The sequence below is a fragment of the Falco peregrinus genome, chromosome 15 (genome assembly GCF_023634155.1).
Source record: "Falco peregrinus isolate bFalPer1 chromosome 15, bFalPer1.pri, whole genome shotgun sequence".
NCBI lineage: Eukaryota > Metazoa > Chordata > Aves > Falconiformes > Falconidae > Falco > Falco peregrinus.
This window is the reverse complement of record NC_073735.1, coordinates 6,902,066-6,923,420: the sequence shown is the minus strand read 5'-3', so window position 1 is coordinate 6,923,420 and position 21,355 is coordinate 6,902,066. Positions and strand designations below refer to the sequence as shown.

Genomic DNA, 21,355 nt, shown 5'->3' with positions numbered 1-21,355 from the left:
AACCTCCTGTACAAAGCATGTGGCTGACCCTGCTGGCTGCCACTGCCCATTCTCCATCCCGTAATCTCTAGGAATTGCATGGACCATATGGGCAGGAGCCGAGATCGCAGTCTGCTGATCCTCCTGGGGGCTAGATCCTCACGAGTGAGCATGGGGAAAGTGTCCCTTACCTGCAGAGCCACATGCAGATGTCAGGATCCCTGGTCCAGGCAGAGTCCCAGGGGGGATAACAGGATCCCTGCTGCGGCAGGGGCGAGCTGGCGCAGGTGCCTGGCCGAGGAGCTGCAGGTCCGGGATGCTCCACAGCCTCCCCACTGGTACAGTGCACACGCCTGGCAGCAGCAGCTCACCCCGTCCGTTGGGAAAGCTTGATTACAAAAGGAGGAGACAGTAATTAGCTGCTCAGCAAATCCTGCACACCCATCGCTTCCAGCATGAGTCTGCCAAGGCCAGGCTTGCCAGCCAGGGGGCCGACTGCAGCCTCCATGACCCCAGCCCGCTCCCTGCACTGGCCTTTGCCCAGCCAGAGCAAGTAGCTCCTGCACACCTAAGCCTAAACGCCCATCCTGCCCAGTGCTGCCAGCGGCAGGCTAAAGCAAGCCGCGCTTCATCCCAGAGTGATCGTTCCTGGACATGCAACCCAGCTTTGCATCAGACATGCACAGCGCCGGGAGCAGCCTCAGCACCTGCCTATGGGACAGCATGTCCCTGAAACAGGGCTGGGGGCTGTGAGAGCCCCTCTCCCAGCCCCATCTTGTGCAACAAGCTCAGCCAAGCCAGGTCAGCTGCTCTGCAAAGGGACAGAGGTTTGCCCGAGAAGGGCATGGCCATCCCTGAGCTTGCACTGCGGTCTCCCACTTGCGGACCCAGCCTCAGCACCAAGTCCACTGACCCAGATGGATAGCAGGCCTCTGTAAATCACCATGAACAGCCCAGGAGCATCCCAGTGGCACAGGAATCGGCAGTCAGCATCACTCAGCGCTGCTGTACCACAGCAGGGACAAAAGCCAGGGAGAAAGAGGGTCCCAGCGGGTGAGTAAGGGAGTCTGGAGGGGCCACGCTCCAGCCCTCTGCCCTGCCCAGCTTGCCGGGGCACCCCAGGGAGCAGTGACTCCATACAGCCTGCCCAGGACAGCAGCTGCTCCCATGCAGCCAGACACCCACCTGTGACCCCAGCCTGCACGGCAATCCCAGAGGTAACCTGCCACAGGCACCTGCTCGCTTTCCTTCAAACTTTCCTGCCAGCCGTGGCCTGGGACTGATGGGGACACACAGACGGAGTGACCTGAGAGACAGGAGCGGAAAATGGCCCGGTAACCTCACGCATAAACTCTTCTCTCCTTTCCTCCTCCACCTACTAAAACCTCTGTTTAAAAACAACCCGTTGCAACGCGGAAGAGACAGACAAAGAGCGGGATGGCCGCGGTTCCTCTTATCAGCGGGAGAGGAGCGAGGCATCCTGCTCTGTCAGTCAGTTCACTCCTGATAAGCTATTTTGTGACAGCAGCTCTGCAGGTGAGTCACCCTCCAGTGGCAGATGCTCAGATTGTTGCGGGTAATGGTGCTGCTGATAGACCGGTGTTATATTACAATACAAATCATAATTCCTGTTTCACAACTCCTGTTGCGGGTTTTAAGGAGTGCTCGGGCAGTCCTGCCCCAGTGCTAGCACAGCGCGGGCAGAGCAGCACAGGCACGGGGCGGGGGGAGCATTGCCAGCCCAGGGTTCCCTGGGCATCGGGGTATCCACAGCCCCCCTGTCTCCCACACTGGAGGATATCTGCTGGGTTTCTGCAGGCAGAAGACCGCGTCAGAGCTGGATGAATATGGTAAGTTACTGACAGCTTCACCCCCTCCCTGCGCATCAGCCCCCAGCCCCAGGAGCTGGTGGCCGGCACCCCACAGCTGGCTGCGCTTGCAGCCCAGGCCTGCCAGGAGCAGTTTACTAGTGATGAGGCAGCCCAGGCTCAAAAGAGGTGCTGCAGCTTGGCCCCAGCTTCCCGCAGCATCTAGGCACGGAATGATTTTACTTGTCTCTCTCAACTCCCCACCGTGGCTGTTGGATGTGGCGCTTGGCTCTCCCCGTGAGCTCTCGCTCCCACATTTCTCTGTGGCTTGCCTTGGCCCTCTCCCAGACCGGCAAGCAGACAGGTAAGGCAGCACGTCTCACAAGTCTGCTTGCCAAGGGGAATGTGCCCTTCTGGGGCGTCCTATCCCCCAGCCCTGGGAAGGCAATGCCTGGGCAAGAGCCTGGCCCCCCTGCCCCATAGCACACTCCTGCCACGGGACTGCTGGTCCCTCTGCTCAGCAGGAGGGACACACTCTGCTTGGCTTCCTACGGCACCTTTTGCAAGCAAAACCATGGCCACCAAGCCCCAGCCTTGGCATGCAGTCCTAGGAGGAAAAGGCTTCCTTAATAGAGTGCAGCCACGTACAGCCTGGGCACCGTAAAACCCTCCACCAGCAACACCCCAGGCCGTCAACCCCTCCAGGGTGGGAAACTCACCCCCTTGCACAGCAGTGACAGCTATATGCACCCATGGGTTAAATCCCCTGCAGCCAAGGATTTAGCCCTGGATCCGAGCACCCTGCACCCTTTGAAGCTGGTCAGAGTATCCCACCTTTCCTCACGCAGGAGCAGCTGGCACAGCTACTCAGTGCACCACAGCACCTTTCAGCCACACGCTGTGGGGGGCAAACGGCACAAGCCCAGCTGCACCCCAGCTGGCCAAGCCTGCTGCCATGGCACAGGTGCAGAAGGTCACCAGGAGACCATGGGTCATGGACTGGCATTTGCACAGCTGGAGTGGACTGGCTATAGAGGCATTAATGTGCTTCCAGAGAATAGGGCAAGGGAGCTCCATTAGTTACTGTAGCCTTGAGTTCTCCAGGAAATCATGTGCTTCCACTCCATGCAGGAGCTGGCACACGTCGCGCCTTGCTTTGAGTTAACCAGTGCAGCTCGTGCTTGTAGGGTGGTTTTGAGAGCAAGTGGGCGGTCATGGAGAGGCAGCACCAAGCTATGAATCGGTTTGAAACAGAGGAAGTTCATGAGCTGAACAAAATGCAAAAAAAAAAAAATCAACAGTGGGCAATACCTTCTCTAGGTGGGAAGGTGGCCGGCATCACAGCATCAGCCCCACTTGTGCCTGCACCAGACCTGCACAGGGCTCTCGGGAAGAAGCCCGATACCACACGACGTGATGGGCACAAGCACAGGCAGCCTGCGGGCAGGCAGGGGCAGCTGTGCACTGCGGGGCCCCTCGGCCACAGCGCTCCAGCCGTGCCGTGCAGTCTGGAGGAGCCATCCTGGCTGGGACCGTTCCCAGAGGGAACCGTTAGCATCCCATTATCCGGGCCATGCCTGGCCCAGGCCCACGGTGACACAAGAGGTCAGCATGAGGAAGGACCAGCCCCACATGCCCTCGGCTGCACCGGAGGACGTAGCAGGGAGCAAGCCGAGCAGGCGTTACAAAACTCCCAAGGCTCCTACAGGCACCGAGCGCAGCAGATAAGCAGCCAAGGTGGGAGGTCTGGGAGACACGCTCTGCTTCCCACCCTGCCCTCCTGCTGCCCGCAGGTCCCCGACTCCCTACCACCCCTGGGATCCCTGGTAGCACCGCAGTGTCTTTACAGGAGCCAAAAAGACTTGAGGGGCTGTGCAGAGCCCATCAGGGGCTGGGTGCTTGCCGCGACTTGCCCACGCTCGGCATCGGTGCCAGGCGAGCCCTGCCGTTTGGAGAAAGGCCCCGGCATTGCTGGAAGGCTGCACGCTGGGGCACAGCCACATGCCCACAGCCCTGCCAGCACCAGGCAGGAACCGGTCCTGCCCTGCACAGGTCACTTCTTGTTCCCAGCCTGGGGAGCAGCCAAAACCGGCAGCCCAAGCCATGCAGTGGGGCTGCGACGGGGAAGTGACAGATCCCGGCTGGGCGAGGGGCAGTGACAGCTGAGCTAGCAGCACATTAAATCCAAGCTATCTTTGCATTAACCCACAAATAATCGCTTGGCACTTGCCTGTAAAATCCTGCTGGTAGAGCCTTTGTGCATGGCTCAGCACACCCAAACAGTGACCCAGAGAGGAAGGGCTCCACCACTCCCTCCAACCCACTGCGGGCTGGAACACGGCCCCATTACAGCCAGACCATGTCCCCAGTCTCACTGCACCATTCTTGGTTCTTCAAAGCCGCAACCTCCGAGCCCTGGAATGGCACAGGGTCCCCTGTTGCCATCTGAGACAGCAAACGCCATCATCTCCATCCCTCTGCTGCCCAGAGAACAGTGTGCAGCTCCTGAGGCTCAGCAGCCAACAGAGCAAAGGCTTCCAAACCCCAAACTCTCCTGAATTGTGCTCCTGGATCTGTGCATTTATTGCGGTGGTTTTAATTTTCCTTACCTCTGTTCATGCTGGGTGCAGGCTCCGCAACGAAGTTAATCTTACCTGTTGTGGTAGTGTCCAGAAGTAACAGCTAAGGAAAAGAGCTCACTCGTGGGGCTGGAAAGGCGTTCAAGGGAAAAGCGAGCGTGCTGCTGTCTGCAGCCTCGGCAGCAGAGCGGGAGTACGTTCTCAAGCCACAAGATGCCAGGGAGCAGCCCAACAGCACAGCACATGCATGGCTGCAAACCAGGGCAACAGAACTGTGCAGTGCCCACCTGAAGCCCCCTCAGAGAAGCTCTGAGCTTTGCTCAGCATCAGCCCAGACACCAAGGATGGGGGCAATGGCTGGCTGCTGCAGCTCACGGGTCCATTCCTACTGCAGTTGGGCATCTCCCATATGAAAAGATATTACAGGCAAATAAAGCTGAAGAGGTCAAATGGGATCAATGCCTTATTCATCACTTGCTCCAGCGCTGGCTGCTGCCAGGGCTGTGTTTACTGCGTGTCCTAGCAGCAGCACAGCCCTCCCTCCCCACCCTGAGAGCCCTTGTTCCCACGGGCTGGGCTGGTTTCTCCGCTGGCTCCCGCAGCGTGCGGGGGAGGGCTCGGGCTGTGCCACTCGGTTTCTGACCCCGTGCTAGGGCAGCCGAGGAACACAACCCCTGTTGTGACATGTCTGGGTGCCACAGCCCTGCAGGCGCATGTATTTTGACTCAGGGTTTCGTGGCACATCAGAAAGTGCCTCTTGCATGATGCCTATGACTTTATAAGCCTCTGGTGCATGAATGACAGTAACTCCATAGCATTAATAGCCAATTACTGAAATTGCACAGGAGGCATTCACAGGAACTCCATAGTCGGTGACCCCAGGTGACAGCACAGCCAAGTGCTGTCACAGGACATGCCACCCCCCAACTACTGCCATCTCCATTCCCAACAGCTCTAAAGCAACCTCAGATGTAGGTTGGGGCCATTTCCCTGCTAATCCTCCCGGTGGGCCTCAAGCAAGACACTGCAGCCCCTCTGTGCCTGCCCAGGCTTGGCTGACCCTCCACCTTCGCTGGGCTGCCCTCCCCAGACTGGCTGGTCATGTTCACCGTGCACTTGGCACAGGAATTACCACAGGGCCAACTAGCCATGCTGCTACAGACCCTTCCCACTTGCCAATGGCTTTTTGCCTGAAGTTTCAGCTCAGTAACTGGTTTTCCCCTCTGGTTTGCAGGATTTAGCCACTGAGCAGCTGAACGGCAGAGGTAATATACCTATGGGAGCTGGGGGTGCAGATGCTGCCAGGCTGGGCTTGGCAATGCAGGGCCACGCTCCCCTGTGTTGTAGGTCCCAGCACAAGACGCAAAACCTCCGTGGTGCTGGAGTCCTTCAAGCGGATCGGCATCCTCGTCCTGGCAGCGGTGCTCAGCCTCGCCTGCCTGGTTGCAGTTGGCTTCCTGGGTATGGCTCCTGCTCTGGTCTCCTCTCCCCCCTCCTTTTGCAAGCCACATCTCAGCAAACACAGCTCAGGAGCCAGGGCTGGCTCTGCCACCCTCTCACCAAGCCTGCCGAGCAGTGTGAGCTCGGTGCTGAGCTTCCCCCTTTCCCTCTAGTCAAGATTTACCTGGACTACCACTACTTCTTCTGCAAGTCGCCTCTGAAGCTGGTGCCACTGCAGCAGGTGTGTGATGGGCAGGTGGACTGTCTGGAGGGCGAGGATGAGGCCAACTGTCCCCAGTGGGTTCCTGAGGGACCACCAGCTGAGGGTGAGTCCAGGACACCTTGCTAGAGCTCTGGAGGGGCTGGGCTGCTGTGGCAAGCCTCTGCCTGCTAAAGCCACCTGTGACAGAGCTGACTTTGTGTCTGCCTCCAGCCCGTGTCTCCAAAGACAGATCCATCCTGCAGGTGCTTAACAGAAACACAGGAGCCTGGTCCTGTGCCTGTCACGACCACTTCAGCCTGGTGCTGGCGAAAGCAGCCTGTGAGCAAATGGGCTACAGGAGGTACATGGCTGCTCTCTCCACACCCCTCTCGCCTGCTTTATCTATCCCTCTCCCACAAAAGTTCTCCTTGAGCAGGGCTCTGCTTACTTACAAAGCACTTAAAACTCCGCACTAATGGTTTCAATCCATCCCCACCACGCAGAGCACTCTGCATCCCCAGGAGCTGGCTGGGCTTCACTCTAGAAGCCCTGGCAGCTGGCCATGTCAGCACCGTACTACACCCGCTGCCCCTTGCTCTTGTCCCCAGCCCACGGGCACCCTGCCCTGCTCCTCACCTCACACACACACCCTCCACAGTCACCCACGCAGCAGGGATGCCCTGCAGCTCCCAGCAGCGTGCGCTCACCTCGCTCGAGTGGGTGCAGAGCTCAGACTGGGTTCCTCAGCCCAGGTTCCCACTGCCGATGGAGCCCACCCAAAGAGGGGCACAGGGCACTGTGCTCCCCTTTTAAAGCCCCAGGAGAGCAGCAGCTGGCCAGGGGGTGGGTGCTGCACAGCTGTGGGCAGGGCTGGGTCCCTCTAACTGTGATGGAGCTTCATGTCACCCACCTGTGTCTGCCTGGTGTGCTGCCCTGAGCTAGTGGTGAGTTTGGAGAGCTGCATTCAGCTGGTTAAAGCTGAGATTTGGGGAAATAGCTTGCTAGCCCTGTGCGTTTGGTATCAGCCCTGCATTAAGGGAGAGCTGGCGTTAAGTTGGGGGTATACTAGGGAGAAGGTGGGTTCTGATGTTCAGGCTCCTCTAGGAGCCCAGACTGAGCCCAAGATGGTATTTGCTAAGAAGTCAGGGATTGAGACTTTGAGCACAGCTCCAAATGTCACAACAGCAGGGACCCCCCCGAGGTCCCCTGGGAGCCACCTCCCCGAACAGCAGGGAGTAGTCTCCCTTCCTTCTCCCATCCCTGCTCCTGAGCTCAGTGGCCAGTCCCCCCATCCTGCCCTGGGCCCTTCAGGGCTGTGGCACTTCCCTCTTTCAGCATCCCTGTGTCCCTGTCTCAAGGAACCTCCTTTTTCTGTGGGGTCTTTTGCTCACTGGTGCAGGGTCCACATTCCCTTCTCCAGCTCCTGCTCCCTCCCTGTCTCAGCAGCTTTTTCTTGGGGCCACGGGCAAACATTTAGGACCTATTTGTACAGCTCTGGAACTGGGTGATGCCACTTTGAGCCAAACCCAGAGTTTCCAGGCTCCCAGAGATGCTCCGGCACCAGTGCCTGTCCTCTCCCAGCACTCATGTCCTGCTGGTAGCGTGCCTGGGACCTCAGGGTGTGCTTGCTGACCCGTGCCCCCCCATGTCTTTCAGCACCCCGACGTTTGGGGCGGTGCAGGCAGGTGCAGGGCAACCCCTGCCTGCCCGAGAGGTCGTGCTGAGCAATGGCAGCCTGCAGGTGCCCGAGCCGGGCAGGTGAGTGCTGGGGCTGTGCAGGAGGTGGCTGCCGTGCCCCTCGCCCTGCTCGGGACCCTGCCATGCCTGGCCACGGAGCCGGAGCATCTTCTCTGCTGAATCCAGCCCTTTTCCTCCCTCTTGCAGGAAATGCCTCTCTGGATCGGTTGTTTCGCTCTTTTGTTCCAGTAAGTATCACGATGCCGTTTACACCTCGCGGGCACACAGGGTGCCGCTCCAGGCCCTCATTCCTGGCATGGCACCGGGTGCTGTGCTGCAGCTGCGAGAGCCTGGCTCTGGCCCAAGCCCTGGCCCTCCGCAGCTCCCACACCGTTTGCCCAAGAAAAGTCAGATTTAATTACTGCTAACCTTCTTGTTAAGCCAGTATAAACCTCTCGGAAATGAAACACCTAAGAGAGGCTTAACCAGCTGCCAGGATAGGTTTACTTTTGCTAATGAATTACCCTGATAAAACTAATCCGCCTGGTGGGCTAGGAAAGGCAGGGAATGGATGAACCCATCGCCTGGGGATGATGTGCAGGGAGCGAAAGGGAGTGTTCCAAGTGGCCCACAAAGGGGTGACAGGCAGTGTCACGGGGCGGGGGGGGGGTGTGAGGCACCGGGGCCACACTGCCCACCCTGGGAGGCATGGGAGCCTCCATCCCTGCTCACCCCCGAGGATGGAGGGCAGCGCGGGTGCTCTTTCTCTCTCCACCGCCACAGCTGACGTGTTCCTTTGTCACTGCTCCGCCTGGCAGAAGACTGCGGGGAGAGCGTAAGGACGCCACGCGTGCTGGGTGGGAGCCCGGCAGCCATCGAGGCTTGGCCGTGGCAGGTCAGCTTGCAGTACAGAAAGGAGCACATCTGCGGGGGCAGCATCATCGACCCCAGCTGGGTCCTGACGGCAGCGCACTGCTTCAAGTGAGTCAGCGACCTCCCCGCTGCAGCGCGCCCCTCAGCCAGGGCTGGTCACGCGTGGCCCTCGACTCCAGCTTGAGTCCCTCTGGGTTTCAGCCACGTGTTGTTTAAATGTCCCATGTCTGCACAGGGCTTTGTGCCCCTTGGTCTGACGCAGCTGACTGCTGCGGAGCAGGGCAGTGTGTAGGCAGGGCTTTGCTGCCTGTCCCCGCAGCAGAGTCGCAGAGGGAAGCGAGGGGAGCAATAACGATGTCTGTGCACAGGAACAACCCCGTCATCCAGAGCTGGCGCGTGAAGGCTGGCTCTGATCTCCTCTCTGGTGCTGCCACCCTTGCTGTGGAGAAAGTCTTCCTAGCTGAGGTGACACCCACATCTCCCAAGGACGGTGACATTGCCCTCGTGAAGCTGCAGTATCCCCTGCGTGTCTCAGGTGAGACGTGGCACACACCTTGGAGCAAGTCCTGAACGTCTTCTGGTGGCACTAAGAAGCCGGCTAGGACAGCAATGCCCCAGGTGGCACAGCGGGGCCCATGCCTGAGCGGTGCCTTGCCAAAAGCACAGCAGGGATGCGCCCCTGACCAGTCTGGGCAGGGGCACCTTTCCTGCAAGCCCCCCCAGACATCTGCACCTCACCTCTCCCTCCCAGAGAGCAGCAAGCCCATCTGTCTGCCCTATTTCGACGAGGAGCTGGCGCCAGGCACCCCCCTGTGGGTGATAGGCTGGGGCTACACGCAGGAGCACGGTGAGTGGGACAGCATGGGGGCGAACAGGGGGCTGCCCCCGGGGTGAGGACAGAGACACCCCCCCCACCCGGGGTGAGGACAGAGACCCCCCCAGCATCATGCGCAGGAGGTGGGACACTGATAGGCTCCCTCCTCACCTGGGGCTACTGGGGACCCCGGTAAGTGGCCACGTTTTGCACAGGCAAGCTGTCGGAGACCCTGCAGCAGGCAGAGGTGGGACTCATCGACAAGGAGAGCTGCAACCGGGCTGCCTACCACGGGGAGGTCACCGAGAAGATGCTGTGTGCCGGCCTGCCCCAAGGCGGGGTGGACACCTGCCAGGTGGGGGCTGCCTGGTCCAGAAAGAGGGGGTGGGTTGCTTTGCACCCGTTAATGAAATAGCCCCTTCAGGGAAGAGCTGTCCTGGGAAATGGCTGTGAGCTGCGGATGTGAGCACCGTGCTGGGGGCCGGGGGGGGTCCTCAGCCCCGGCTCGGACGGTTTGTCCTTTGCAGGGGGACAGCGGCGGGCCCCTGCTGTACTCAGGCAAGCACTGGCAGGTGGTGGGCATCGTCAGCTGGGGCCAGGGCTGTGGGACCCCCAGCATACCCGGCGTCTACACCAGCGTCCGCGCCTACCTCAACTGGATCTACGGTGTCCGGAGGGTCAGTGCCATCGCTGCAGCAGCATGCAGGGCTGCGCTATCCTGCAGGTTTCCTGGGGACGGTGGGGAAGGGTTAGGGCCCCCTCGGTGGCTTTGCACAGAGGGGAACCACGCCGGTGGCATGCAGCGTGGCTGCAGGGCTGCAGGCAGCCAGCCCCCTTCTGTGCGGGAGCTGAGCCAGCTCGTGCGAACAAACTGTTCCTGAGCACAAGGAAGAAAGTGCTTGCATCTTCCTCCTGGTTTTGGCTGCCCTTTCAAATTTCTTGCAATTTCTTCTCTTCCATTCTCTGCTTCCAGTCGGAGTTCTGAGACCTGCCGGGACAGGTCCTTCGCGCCTCCCCAAGCCTCCCTCCCCATCCCTACGTGCCTGGCTGTCTCGGCTCTGGCAGCAGCTGGGAAATGGATCTCAAGGCACAGAAGGTGAGCAGTGCATCCCAAATCCTGACTGGCAGGCTGTGATTTAGCGTGCCAGAGGTCAGCCAAGGAGGCAAAGGGCAGCTCGGAGTGATGGCCACTGATACCGTGAAAGAATCTGACCGGCTCAAGCTCCCTTCCGGAGAAAAATTAATTTATTGCCCTGTGCTGACCCTGCTGTGGCAGGAAGGCTCCTGTGGGGCTAAGCTGCTGTTTGCTTACTACTGTTATACAGAGAGAATTTATGTTTGTGCTGTAGACTATCCGCATTAAAAGAAAGTATTTGTTTTTTCATGCAGCCTCTTGAAGGCTTTGTCCCTCTTGCTTGCAGGGGTACGTTTTGCAATACCCTGCGCTGCTGCTTTCCCAGCCCAAGGCAGGGTTTATTTGCTGGCTCTCGTGAATAAGCTGTTCCTGCACACAAGGAGGAAAATGCTGTGTGGACCTCGGCCAGTCAGACAAGCTGATCGGAACTGGGTCAGTTTAAATTACTGTAAACAAACAGGGTCATTAAGCGTTATTTTAAATCAATTTTTCTAGCATAGCATCAGCCCCAGCAGAAATCGGGGCCGTTCTCATGCAGCGTGCAGGGAGGGATCCTGCTTTCCAGGCAGCTGCGCTCAGAGCTTTTTGCACAGGGAAATACCCCCAGGCACCCCCAAAAACTGCCCCTCCAAAGGCAGCATGACAGCCCCATCCCGTGTCCCACCGGGGGCCAGCTCCCCACCTCCAGGCACCCACAGCCCCTGAGCTCCAGTGGGCAATGCACACCCGTGGGTGCTGGGAAGCGGCACCCAGCCCTCGCCCCGGGGTGTCTGAGGGGCTCGGCAGGATGAAGGCAGAGCGGTGGCAGTCACCCACCCTGGGACAAGCAGCTGCAGAGAATGGACATGACCCAGGCTCTGCACACAAGAGAAACGCTGCTGCCCTTTGCCTCGACACGGTGCGGCGTGCCTGCCCAGCGCGTTCACGGTAAGCCTAAACAGACACCCCCAGCAACCCAAACTGGAGCAAGTTTCTCTAGTAAACATAAACTTTATTTCATTCAAGGCAAAGCTAACTAAACCTCTACAGTGCAAAAATGTGCTGTAAGTCATCGCACAGCATGTTGTACACATCCTGTGTCTATTTGCAGGTATCTCCTACATGTATTTATATACGCTTATACACATACGTGCGTGGCACAGCACACGCCTCCGGCAGGGCCTTCTCCCCCACACACCCTGGAAAGCCTCTGCAGAACCCCCAAAGCCCTTGTGACAGCAGGGACCCCGCAGGCGCTGGCACAAGCTTCCAGGGCAGCCCGCTCCCCTGGAGCCCCCTGCGCTGCATACGGCACCCGCACACATATGCGTATAGAATTACATTTGAAAAACTGCTTATGTTGACTTTTTCCATCAAGCCAGAGAAGTAATCCATGCATAGTACAGCATTGCATATCCTGTGGTAAGTGGAACCGTGTCCAGATACCATCTAAAAAAGGCCAACAGGTTAGGACAGCTAAAAATAGTTCTTTAAAAAAAATCTCTTCCTCCCTTCACTGTCCTCTCCCATGGGAGGTCTCCTCCAAGGATGGGCTGGGGGTTCTCTTGGGGCAGCTGGGAGGTCTCACGCCTTCCCACCCACTCTCCTGATGACAATGGTATGTTAACGATACTTTGCATTTACAGAGTTCCTTTCGCCCCAGGATCTTGGAGCACTTTGCAAAGCGATGCAGGGAGCCTCACACCTCCTGTGAGGTAGGTCAGATTTACTGTCCCCAATTTACAGATGGAGAAACTGAAGCACAGAGATTTGTCTGAGGGTCCCACAGATCCTCAGAGAGGGGACCGAGATGCTGTGGACCTGACTCCCACCGGCTCGCCTAACCAGCAGCCGAGGAAACCTGCCTGTAGCTGCCTCCTGTCCCCAAGGCACAGCCCCGCTCCGGCGGGTGCCAGCCAGCCCTGCACCCGGACGGAGGATGCAAGGTGCCCTCCGGACCACCGTCCATCCCCACGAGCTGGCAGGCGGGGTGTGACCTCTCCCACAACAGTCTCCAGAGGAGGCAGCACCTCACCTTTCCTTGCCCACCTCACCCACCGAATCCTCGCCTGCCCTCCACCCCAGCACCGCTGTCGGGGTGCAAGCCCCTGCAGCTGGGGAGTCACGGCTCAGCTTTGATTCCCGATTTCGAGTGGGGACAGGGGCCCCACTGACAGACACCCACAAATAAAAGAGAAATAGGGAACAAATCATGTTGTAAAGGACGTTGTCAACTGCAGTTGTAGGATCAGCTCACTCCCTTCACGTCTCACGTCCTGCTACAGCCCTTGGGAAGGGGGCTGGGTTGCCTGAGTCCCCACTGCGAGTACCCTTTGAAAAGAGCCTCTGGCTTTCTGTGGCACCCCTCATCCGGGGATCTCCAAGCACTTTACAAATGTTAGCCAAGGAAGCCTCACAACAACCCCTGTGAGGTAGAGCAGTATTATTATCCCCATTTTACAGATGGGGAAACTGAGGCATGGAGAGGCAGAGCGACTTGCCCAAGGTCACCCAGCGGGCCGGTGGCAGACCCAGGAGCAGGCTGGTGCAGCCCTGGCCCAGCTCCCCTCGCCAGGGCTTGACCGTACTCCCTCCCTGCATCGCGGATGGAGTGCCACAGTTTTCCTCAGGTGAAAGGGAAACGCACTCAGCTGTTTTCCCACTGGAGTCTCATATAAAAAATATCCGCGTAACGAGTTAAGCCGTGGCGAGTCAGCATCGAAAGCATCGCTGCTCTGAGTGCCGAGCTTTAAAAAGAGGGGAGGAGGAGCAAGAGCAGCAGCACAAACCCTGGGAGCACCTCTGCAGCAGGCTGGCTGGGGGAGAAGCCCCCCGCTGCCCCCCCGGGGGATGGCCCTGTGCAGGGGCAGAACGAGTGTGACAGGTGGAGGCTACCCCACCATGGGCCAGCAGTGACACTGGGGCACCCCCAGCCCTGCCACAGGAGGGACCGAAGCACCTCGGGGTCAGGCTGCACCACGGCAGCGTTGCACCCAGCCCCTGCTGGGAAGAGATGACAGCCCTGACAGCAACGGGCCTTGCACCAATTTGGTTCTCAAGTGTGCTTAACCGGAGAGCTGAAGCCAAGCCCCCTCACCACCGCCCCACTCCCACCCTCCCTCCTGTGCCGAACCCGTGAGACATGCAGCGCAGGCAGGAGCCTCTGGCTCTGCGGCAGGTTTCGTGCACGCTTGCTCTGCTCCAGAAACCTTCTGTATGAGGCAGGCAGCTCCTGCCCGCCCCAGCTCAGCATCGCCGGAGTCAGACAAGATGCCCCAAGCTCCTCGCAGCCTCTACCCCGCCAGGCTCACCGGCATCCCCGGCAGCCCATCCTCCCACACCCCTGGGAGCGCAGCGTACGTGGCGCAGCGCCTGCCCAGCCACAGACCAGGGTACACCCCAGCACCCAGCCCCTTTCTGCCTGCCCAGCACCCTCTTGCCTTCAGTCAGAGCAGAGCAAGCGGCACCCTCCATCCTGGCGGCATCCCAATCCAAGTCCGCAAGAAGCTCCCAGTCCCCGTGGCAGCCAAAGTCTTTTCCGAGAAGCAGTGCAGGTTGCAGGCACGTGTGTAATAGAAACACGTCTCAAGCATTGGCAGTTTGGAAAGAAAACAAAAGGGAAAGGCTTGTCCCCCTGCCCGCTCTCCCCACTGCTGCGTGGGCTGGGGCTCGGGGCGCCGCTGCTTCATGCCTTTGGTGGTGCTTTTTGTTCTGCCTTGGAGCCAGCCAAGCCGTTCTCGGTGTTGTCATTCCCTGATGAACTCACGAGACACTCCTTCCTGGGGGAGAACACACAGCCCATTGATACCCTTGGCCCCCTTTGCCATGACCCCAGCCCTGTGCAGCCCTGCCCCATGGCAGCACCCGCCGAAGGGTGCTGGGACCATCACCCACACTCACTTCCCATCCTGGGTCTTCTTGATGATGAACAGGACAACCCTCTTGATGAGCATGAAGAGGATGAGGAGGCCGATGAGCCCCCCCACAACGCCCACGATGATGAGCGTCACAGTGTTGTCTGTCTCCACCACTGCAGAAGAGAAGGTGCTGAGGGGCCTCAGGAGGGAAGCACGGAGCTCCCAGCTGCACAACCCCCCCCCCCCCCCCAGAAAAGCAGCGACCCCCTCACCAGCAGCTGGCCCACAGCACAGAGGGGCACAAGGCCCAGACTTGACCTTCAGGGATGCCACCTACCTCCAAGAAGCCAGGACACCCCGTGCAGCACCACAACCATGACCCACGGTGGGGTTAGCGTGTATCTGCATGCCCACCCCCCAGCGCCACTCACGGGGCGCAGCAGCCCTGGCTGGCACTTACTCTTGTGGACCACCGTGAGGAAGATGGTGGCATTGTGCTCCGCGTTCTTCTCCTTGGGGTTCTTGACGTAGCAGGTGTATTTCCCAGCATCACTGAACTCCACGTTCTTCAGGACGATGGAGATGTTGTTTTCCTTCTTGGTCGTCGAGCCGACAAACTCAACCCGTGGGTTGCGCCCCACGAGGAAGGGCTCTGAGGCTTTGTTCTTTATCTGGCCATGGTAAATCTGCAGAGGCAGGGATGCAGGATGAGGGATCAGCTGGACAAACCCAGGGGAGGAAAAGGCTCATGCTCTCCTGCTGATGCTCTGCCCCACATCTGCACGCACAGACACGCACGGTCCAGTGTCCCGGCCACCCCGCAGCAGCAGGAATGGCTGTGGAGGGCGACCGACACGCAGCACACCCGGGAAGCAGCAGATCCCTCTGACTTGCCGTGCAGCAATGTCACGGACCACGCAAAAGGTGGGAGAAGCCCCAGGCAGAGAGAGTCCCTTTGCTCTAGGGCCACACAGGGCTGGCCAGCCCTCCTGCTAAGGAGTTGAACAGCGGAATATTCTCAGCAGGAAGGAAATCTATACACAACCTTCAGTATTTCAGAGCAAGCGCAGGAGGAGAAAATTAACCATATTTCACCCAAAGTGCAGGCTTGCACCTGAACAACTGATTTATGACTAATTTAGGAAAAGAAATGAGCCTGTGGGCAGCAGAAAATCCAGACCAGCTTTGTGGCAAAAGCACAAATGTGCCAGGAAATTTGAGTTACTCTGTTTGCACAGCCCCCTCCCCCCAGAGCTGGAGAGACTCTGAGGGACAGGCACCCGGCAAGAGGAGAAAGGGAACTGCAGTGCTGGTCTGTACTAGGAAAGGACAAAAGGACCTGCTGGGAAAACAGGCAAAGCCCGGAGAGCCACCCACCATCTCTGTCGAGTTGAAATACCACGTGAAGATCAGGTTGTGAAAGCCTATGCAGGTGGTGAAGGTGCAGGGCAGCAGGACATCGGAGTTATTTAGAGCCATCACAGTGTTGGTCTTCCCCACTGACACCTCCAAGGCAAAGGCGATGGCAACGACATGCAAACCTGGCAGGGAGAGGAGAGGGGAGAGTGAGGACCGGCATGGCACCCTGGGGGCAGATGGGGCAGGGAGAAGAGGTGCCACTTCTCCCCTACAGCAGCCCAGCCTCCAGCTCCAGCACTGGCCACAGTGGGGTTCCCCCCCCCCCCAGGGAGCACGTGGGGGGCAGTGGGACTCAGCCATCGCTCCCCTAGGTCTGGCTCCCAGCTCTGTCAGGCATCATCCTCATCCTCATCCTCATCCTCCTCCTCCCAGCAGCCTCAGTGCAGGGGCTCGAGCCCAGCTCTCCTCCCCTCCCAGCACCCAGGGATGGGTTTGTTACCCTGTGTCCCCTTTGGCTGCCGCGGCAAGAGCAAACGCGCCTGTCCCCATCCCCAGGACAGCTCGGCAGAGATAGGGGACCCGCTCCTGGAGGAACAGCAGGGGCTGGCTGGCACCCACAGAGATAAGGAGCCATCATATCACCACGAATAAAGTATGCAAATGAAAACCCTGATTTGCATGTTATCCACAAGGCCTTCAGCTAAACCTTAAAGGGGGGAATTAAAAAAAAAAATAAAAAGCCCAAAGCATAGCAGAGCTCTCTGTTCTTCAAGCAGGGAGCCCGAGCACTGATTAGCATTGCCATCCTGGATGCCTGCCACGCGGTCCGTCCCTCGCCCCAGCCAAGGGCTCTCGGCGAGCCAGTGCAGCAGGCTCCTTCCAGCGCCTGTGCAGACCTCCGGAGCGGCACCCCCTCACGCCTGCCTTGCAGAGCTTCATCTCCTGCTGTGGCTGACAGATGACCTTCAAACTGCAGAACACAGCTCTCCCGCTCCTCTCCTCCCCGTTAGCAGGGAGAAATGCATCGAGGAGCAGGTATGAGCCCAGATGCGAGAGCCGGGAGCGTGCCTGAAAGCTCCCAGGGTCCCACGCAGGGGACTGGCATCGCAGCCCTGTGCAGCAGGCTAGGCCAGCAGTGTCCACGTGGACCCTTGCCTGGGGGCACAGGGGTGCTTTGCTTTGGGTCAGGGGAACAGCCCCACTCCCCATGCCCATCCCACTTGTATGATGTGGTATGGGCAAGATGTGCCACAAGCCAGCAAAGCACCATCCTCCCCTTTCCCAGACCTCAGCCGCCAAAGGGACCCAGCCATCCCTACAAAGCTTTCCCTGGGCAACCTGGCAATCAAAACACAGGGGACACAGCTCTTCCCAGAGCTACAAGCTGGTCCCCAGTTCCACTGACACCTTAACTTTGGAACCACTGCTCTCAGCTTCAGATTCGTGTCTCTCTGCAGCCGCTTCAGCTGCTGATTTATTCTCCCACACATGCCTGTGCTAACAACTCCCCAGGCACGTCGCAGCCCAAGCCAAGCCTGAGAGCCCTGCATCCTGGGCTTCGGGCCCTGCTGCAGTGCTGCATTGCAAGCACTGCAGGGAAGGAGTTACTTAACTTTACAAAGAACCACTTTTTGTTTTGCTTGAGAGGCTGAGCTAACGTCAGGGAGTGGTTCCCACCAGATGGAGGTCTCCTGCAGTTCTCAGGCTCAAAGACCATCCCTGGGAAGGCTACAGAGGGGACTTCACAGCCAGGAGTGTCCCAGGGGAATCATACTGCTACTTGGAATAAGACCTAGCAGCGGGATGCCTGGCTCTGCAGGTATGCCTGAGCAGGCAGGGTGCTGCAAGCAGACAGTTACTTAGAGGAAAGATGATTCCTTGCAGCTTGTAACACTTTTAATCCTGTCTACCATCGTTATAACATCATGAACATAATCGGAATGTGTGGGGTAAACGGAGGCTGATCTTGTTCCTGTCATGCTGTGGTCTCAGGAAGACAGAATTGACATGTTACCGCTAAATAAAGCACAGAGAAAAACACATTGGGAGGCTGGGAGATTACTGACTGAACCTGCCACAACAGCTGCCACCGTTACTTTTCTGTGTGCCCAAAGCTGCTGCACTTTGCATCACCACAGTCCCAAGCTTCAGTCCTCAGGGCAAGCCCCTCCAGGGTTCCAGGCTGCCTCCTAACCTGCAGGCACGACCCCTCCCCAAGAGACAGCGAAGGGGAACCGGGGAGCAGTCGCTCCTGCTGTGGCCAGAGCCCTGGCTGCCTGCTCCTTGCTTTTGCAGAGGGTGAGCCCCTGGGGCAAGCCCCCCCTGCCCCAAAGGGGTTGCAGAGCCACTGAGTGATGTGCAATAGTGCTGGGCGTGCAACCCAGGACCCAGCCCCAGGAACAACAGCCCTCCAGCCCAGGCCAAGGCCCAGAGCAAGACTTTCCCCCCTGGGTTGCTGGCTGCCCCCCACTTGTCCTGCAGCCTGCCAGGAACCCCGCCTGGGAACCACTGCCTTAATGCAAAGGGCACATGGGATTCACCTGAGAAGCCATGGGACACCTCCAGCATCTGTGAGAAAGCTGCTCGGTAAAAACTCTCATTGTCCATAAAAATCAGCATGACCTGCTGGCACAGACAGCAAGCCATGCCCAGCAGGCTGGCCAGGCTCCTCTCCACCCGGGGTAGGGGGGAGAAGCCCCCAGGCCAACCTGAGCTCAGGCACTATGTGCTCTGGCAGAGGACCCGCGGTCCTCACCCCTCCCACGGGCACCAACGGAAGAAGCCGTGCTGTGGCTCCTCGATGCAGCCAGGAGCCTGCTGCCACTCCCTGGGGAGCACAGCATCCCCAAAACACATGGAGAGACCTGTCCAGATGTTCTCCCCATCCCACCCCCCCCCCCCTTCAGGCTCCCAGCCCACTGGAGCAACCTGTGGAACAAGGTTCCCACCTCCATGCCCTGGACCCCAGACCCCCAGGTGCCCGGATCTCCAGCATCTCCCCTACCACCGCACTGCCAGCCCCACACTGCAAGTAGCATGTGCAGCACCTGCCTTAGGAGGCACTTCCAGCCAGGTACCAGCACCCCGATCCTGCAGCAAGCCTGGTAATTCCACGTCTTTTCCTGTCTCCAGCTCACTTAAACTTAAGAACTATGCCCTCCAAAACGCCTCCCAAGGGAGTTTCCCAACAGCAAGTGCTGCAGAGGCAAGCCCTTGGCTCCAGGCTCTCTGCGCCCATCGACACGAGGATGACCTGCGTGAGCAGAAGTGCAGCCGGTGTGTGAGGGCTGATGCAGGTGGCTTGGAACCGGCCGCGGGGGCTGCAGCCGGGAGGGGACGGCCACCAACTCCTTCCTCCAGCCTGCAGGTCCCGGGCATCCCCGGCCACGGGTCTGGGCACCACGCTCCGAGCAGCGGCCCTGCGGTGTGGGGCTCGTCGCCGCGCCGGGGAGAAGCGCATGCAAATGGTCGCTTTAGAAAATGAACCGTAAAAAGAATGACCTGTCGGCGGGCGTGCTGGCGTTGAAGCAGTGCATTGCCTCCCTACGGCTATTGCCCCGGTTCCCGTTAGCAGGCAGGTAGCCGTGGTCCCTGCTCGCAGAGCAGCTGAGCAGAGCAGGGCAAAGCGGGATGCAGCCGCAGTGCTCACGGAGGAAAGCCCTGGCGATGTTAGCGACTGCTGCAGGCAGGGCAGGGGGCTGGAGCCGGGATTTCAGAGTCCGCTCGCGGACTCGGCTGTGAAGTCACCTTGGACAAGTCACTTATCCTCAGTGCTCCGGACACTCCGTCTGCAGAGCAGAGATAACTGCGTTAGCGCCTGTGGACGGCAAATTCATCGCAGCAGCAGCAGCAGCAGCGGCAGCAGCAGCAGCAGCAGCAGCGTCCGATTCCTTGCGGCGCGGGCGGCCCAAACGCAAAGCAGCGGAGCGCCCAGCCAGGGACCCCCGCTCGGGGACACGAGGGGTCGGCTGGACCGGGGGTGCCCGCGGGCAGGGTCCCCACCGGCGGCCCGCGGGGCGCAGCAGGACGCGGCGGTACCCGGGGAGCCCCCCGCAGCCCCCCGCGCCCCTTACCCAGGAGCGCTGCCAGCGCGGTGCGGCGGCGGGCGGCGGCTGAGCGCGGGGCCATGGCTGCGGAGCGGTGCGGAGCGGTGCGGAGCGGTGCGGAGCGGTGCGTGCTGGCCCGCACCGCCCGGCTCTGGCCGCCCCCGCGGAGGGCGAGCGGCGCCGGGCGGAGCCGCGCCGGGCGGGGCCGGGCTGCGCCCTCCTCCGCGCCCCCCCGGTCCTCCGCGCCCCCCCGCGCTTCTCCGGCCCCCCCGGTCCTCCGCGCCCCCCCCGCGCTTCTCCGGCCCCCCCGGTCCTCCGCGCCCTCACGCGCCGCGCAGCCGCCCCCCGCCCCCCCGCGCAGCCCCGCATGTGCCCCCTCCGTCGGCCCCCCCAGCTCCCCCATGACCCGCGGAGGGGTGGGCGCAGCGGAAAGGTCCCTGCGGGGCGCCACTGGCCACCTTTGGAAGGGGACAAAGTCCCGCCAAGGCTGGCGGCTGCTCCTGCTGCAGCCTGGGGACACGGGCCTGGGGCTGGGCTCGAAGCCGATGCACCTCAGCAGGGTGATGCCACCAGCCCCCTGCCCTCCAGGGCACCCCAGCGGCCCCGAGGTGGGCAGTGGGCAGCCCTGCGGCCACCAACAGGGCGCAGAGCCTGTCACCGGTGGGTGAGGCTGCGGGAATACCCCCGGCACCAAAGGGAACGCTGCGAAAACTTATTTTTCTCACCACCGGCATGTTCCAGCGTAATTGGCTGCACGTAAGTTCACGTCTCAAGAACCTTTTTGCTCCGCCACATCCATTAGAGCTGACCTCAGTGGCCACATCCAACGCACCGCGGGAGGGACGCGCCTAATGGAGGCCCCCGGTGAGGTGGTGTGTGAAGGCAGCGCTTTGCCTCTGCGGCCAGGTCCATTAGGCAGCCAGACCCCGGTGCCAAGCAGCAATTTGCTGGAGGTGATGTGTCCTGGGAACAGGCATGGCGGGAAGGGGAGGAGGTGCTGCCGCGCTCGTGGTGCAGGAACAGCACTGGCCGTTCCGCCAGGCCATGGTCCTGGCTGGCACAAGGCACGTGTCCCGGCAAGGCTCACCCCGAATGCGGCCCCAACAGCCTTGCTTCATCTCCGCGTGCAAGCGGTTTGCCTGCAGGGGTGCTGCCTGGGGCCCTGCATGTTGGGGTGCCGTGGCCGTCAGCTCCAGGGCACTTTGAGAGACACCCCAGGCCCCCACAGCTCACTCTCCTTCCCACCTGGCCAGGAGCATGAAGCGGGAAGGAAGGAGGGAAAGCAGGAGGCATGGGGGCATCCTAGGGGACCCTGAGAGGATGCCAGCAGTGCGTGTGGGTTGAGGAGTGCAGGCTGCAGAGCTGGCAGCAGAGACAGGAAAAGTACAGGCAGAGTGGGCAGCGCCGGCAGCCGACGCTGCGGGAGTGGTGTGGAGAGTACTGCTGATGCAGCAGAAGGTGTCTTGGCAGGGAGCTGTGACAGATACAGCCAGGTGATGGATACGGCCAGGTGATGGATATGGCCAGGTGAGTGGAGCCACCAGAACTGGTGACCAGGCAAGCGGTGTGCCGAGACAGGAGGAGGAGTGCTGCATCTGCTGGAGCCT

General features: G+C 60.1%; 2 protein-coding genes across 2 annotated transcripts; one reads left to right on the top strand and one right to left on the bottom strand.

The window, feature by feature from the left end:
• Positions 1 to 1,558: 1,558 nt before the first annotated feature.
• On the top strand, positions 1,559 to 11,378 carry TMPRSS4 (transmembrane serine protease 4). Its single transcript, XM_055819490.1, is given in 14 exon segments — positions 1,559 to 1,803; positions 1,805 to 1,829; positions 5,601 to 5,631; positions 5,714 to 5,827; positions 5,980 to 6,132; positions 6,240 to 6,369; positions 7,665 to 7,766; positions 7,893 to 7,933; positions 8,507 to 8,666; positions 8,927 to 9,093; positions 9,310 to 9,405; positions 9,588 to 9,727; positions 9,900 to 10,049; positions 10,346 to 11,378. Coding segments are annotated over 14 exon segments (1,566 nt in total). The 3' UTR covers positions 10,358 to 11,378.
• A 99-nt stretch (positions 11,379 to 11,477) lies between these two features.
• Positions 11,478 to 19,942, bottom strand: SCN4B (sodium voltage-gated channel beta subunit 4). Its single transcript, XM_055819491.1, has 5 exons — positions 19,776 to 19,942; positions 15,721 to 15,884; positions 14,804 to 15,029; positions 14,387 to 14,516; positions 11,478 to 14,265 (listed from the first exon to the last, which is right to left on the bottom strand). The coding sequence occupies exons 1-5, from the start codon at positions 19,828 to 19,830 to the stop codon at positions 14,172 to 14,174; spliced, it is 669 nt and encodes a 222-aa protein (XP_055675466.1). The 5' UTR covers positions 19,831 to 19,942; the 3' UTR covers positions 11,478 to 14,171.
• Positions 19,943 to 21,355: the final 1,413 nt, after the last annotated feature.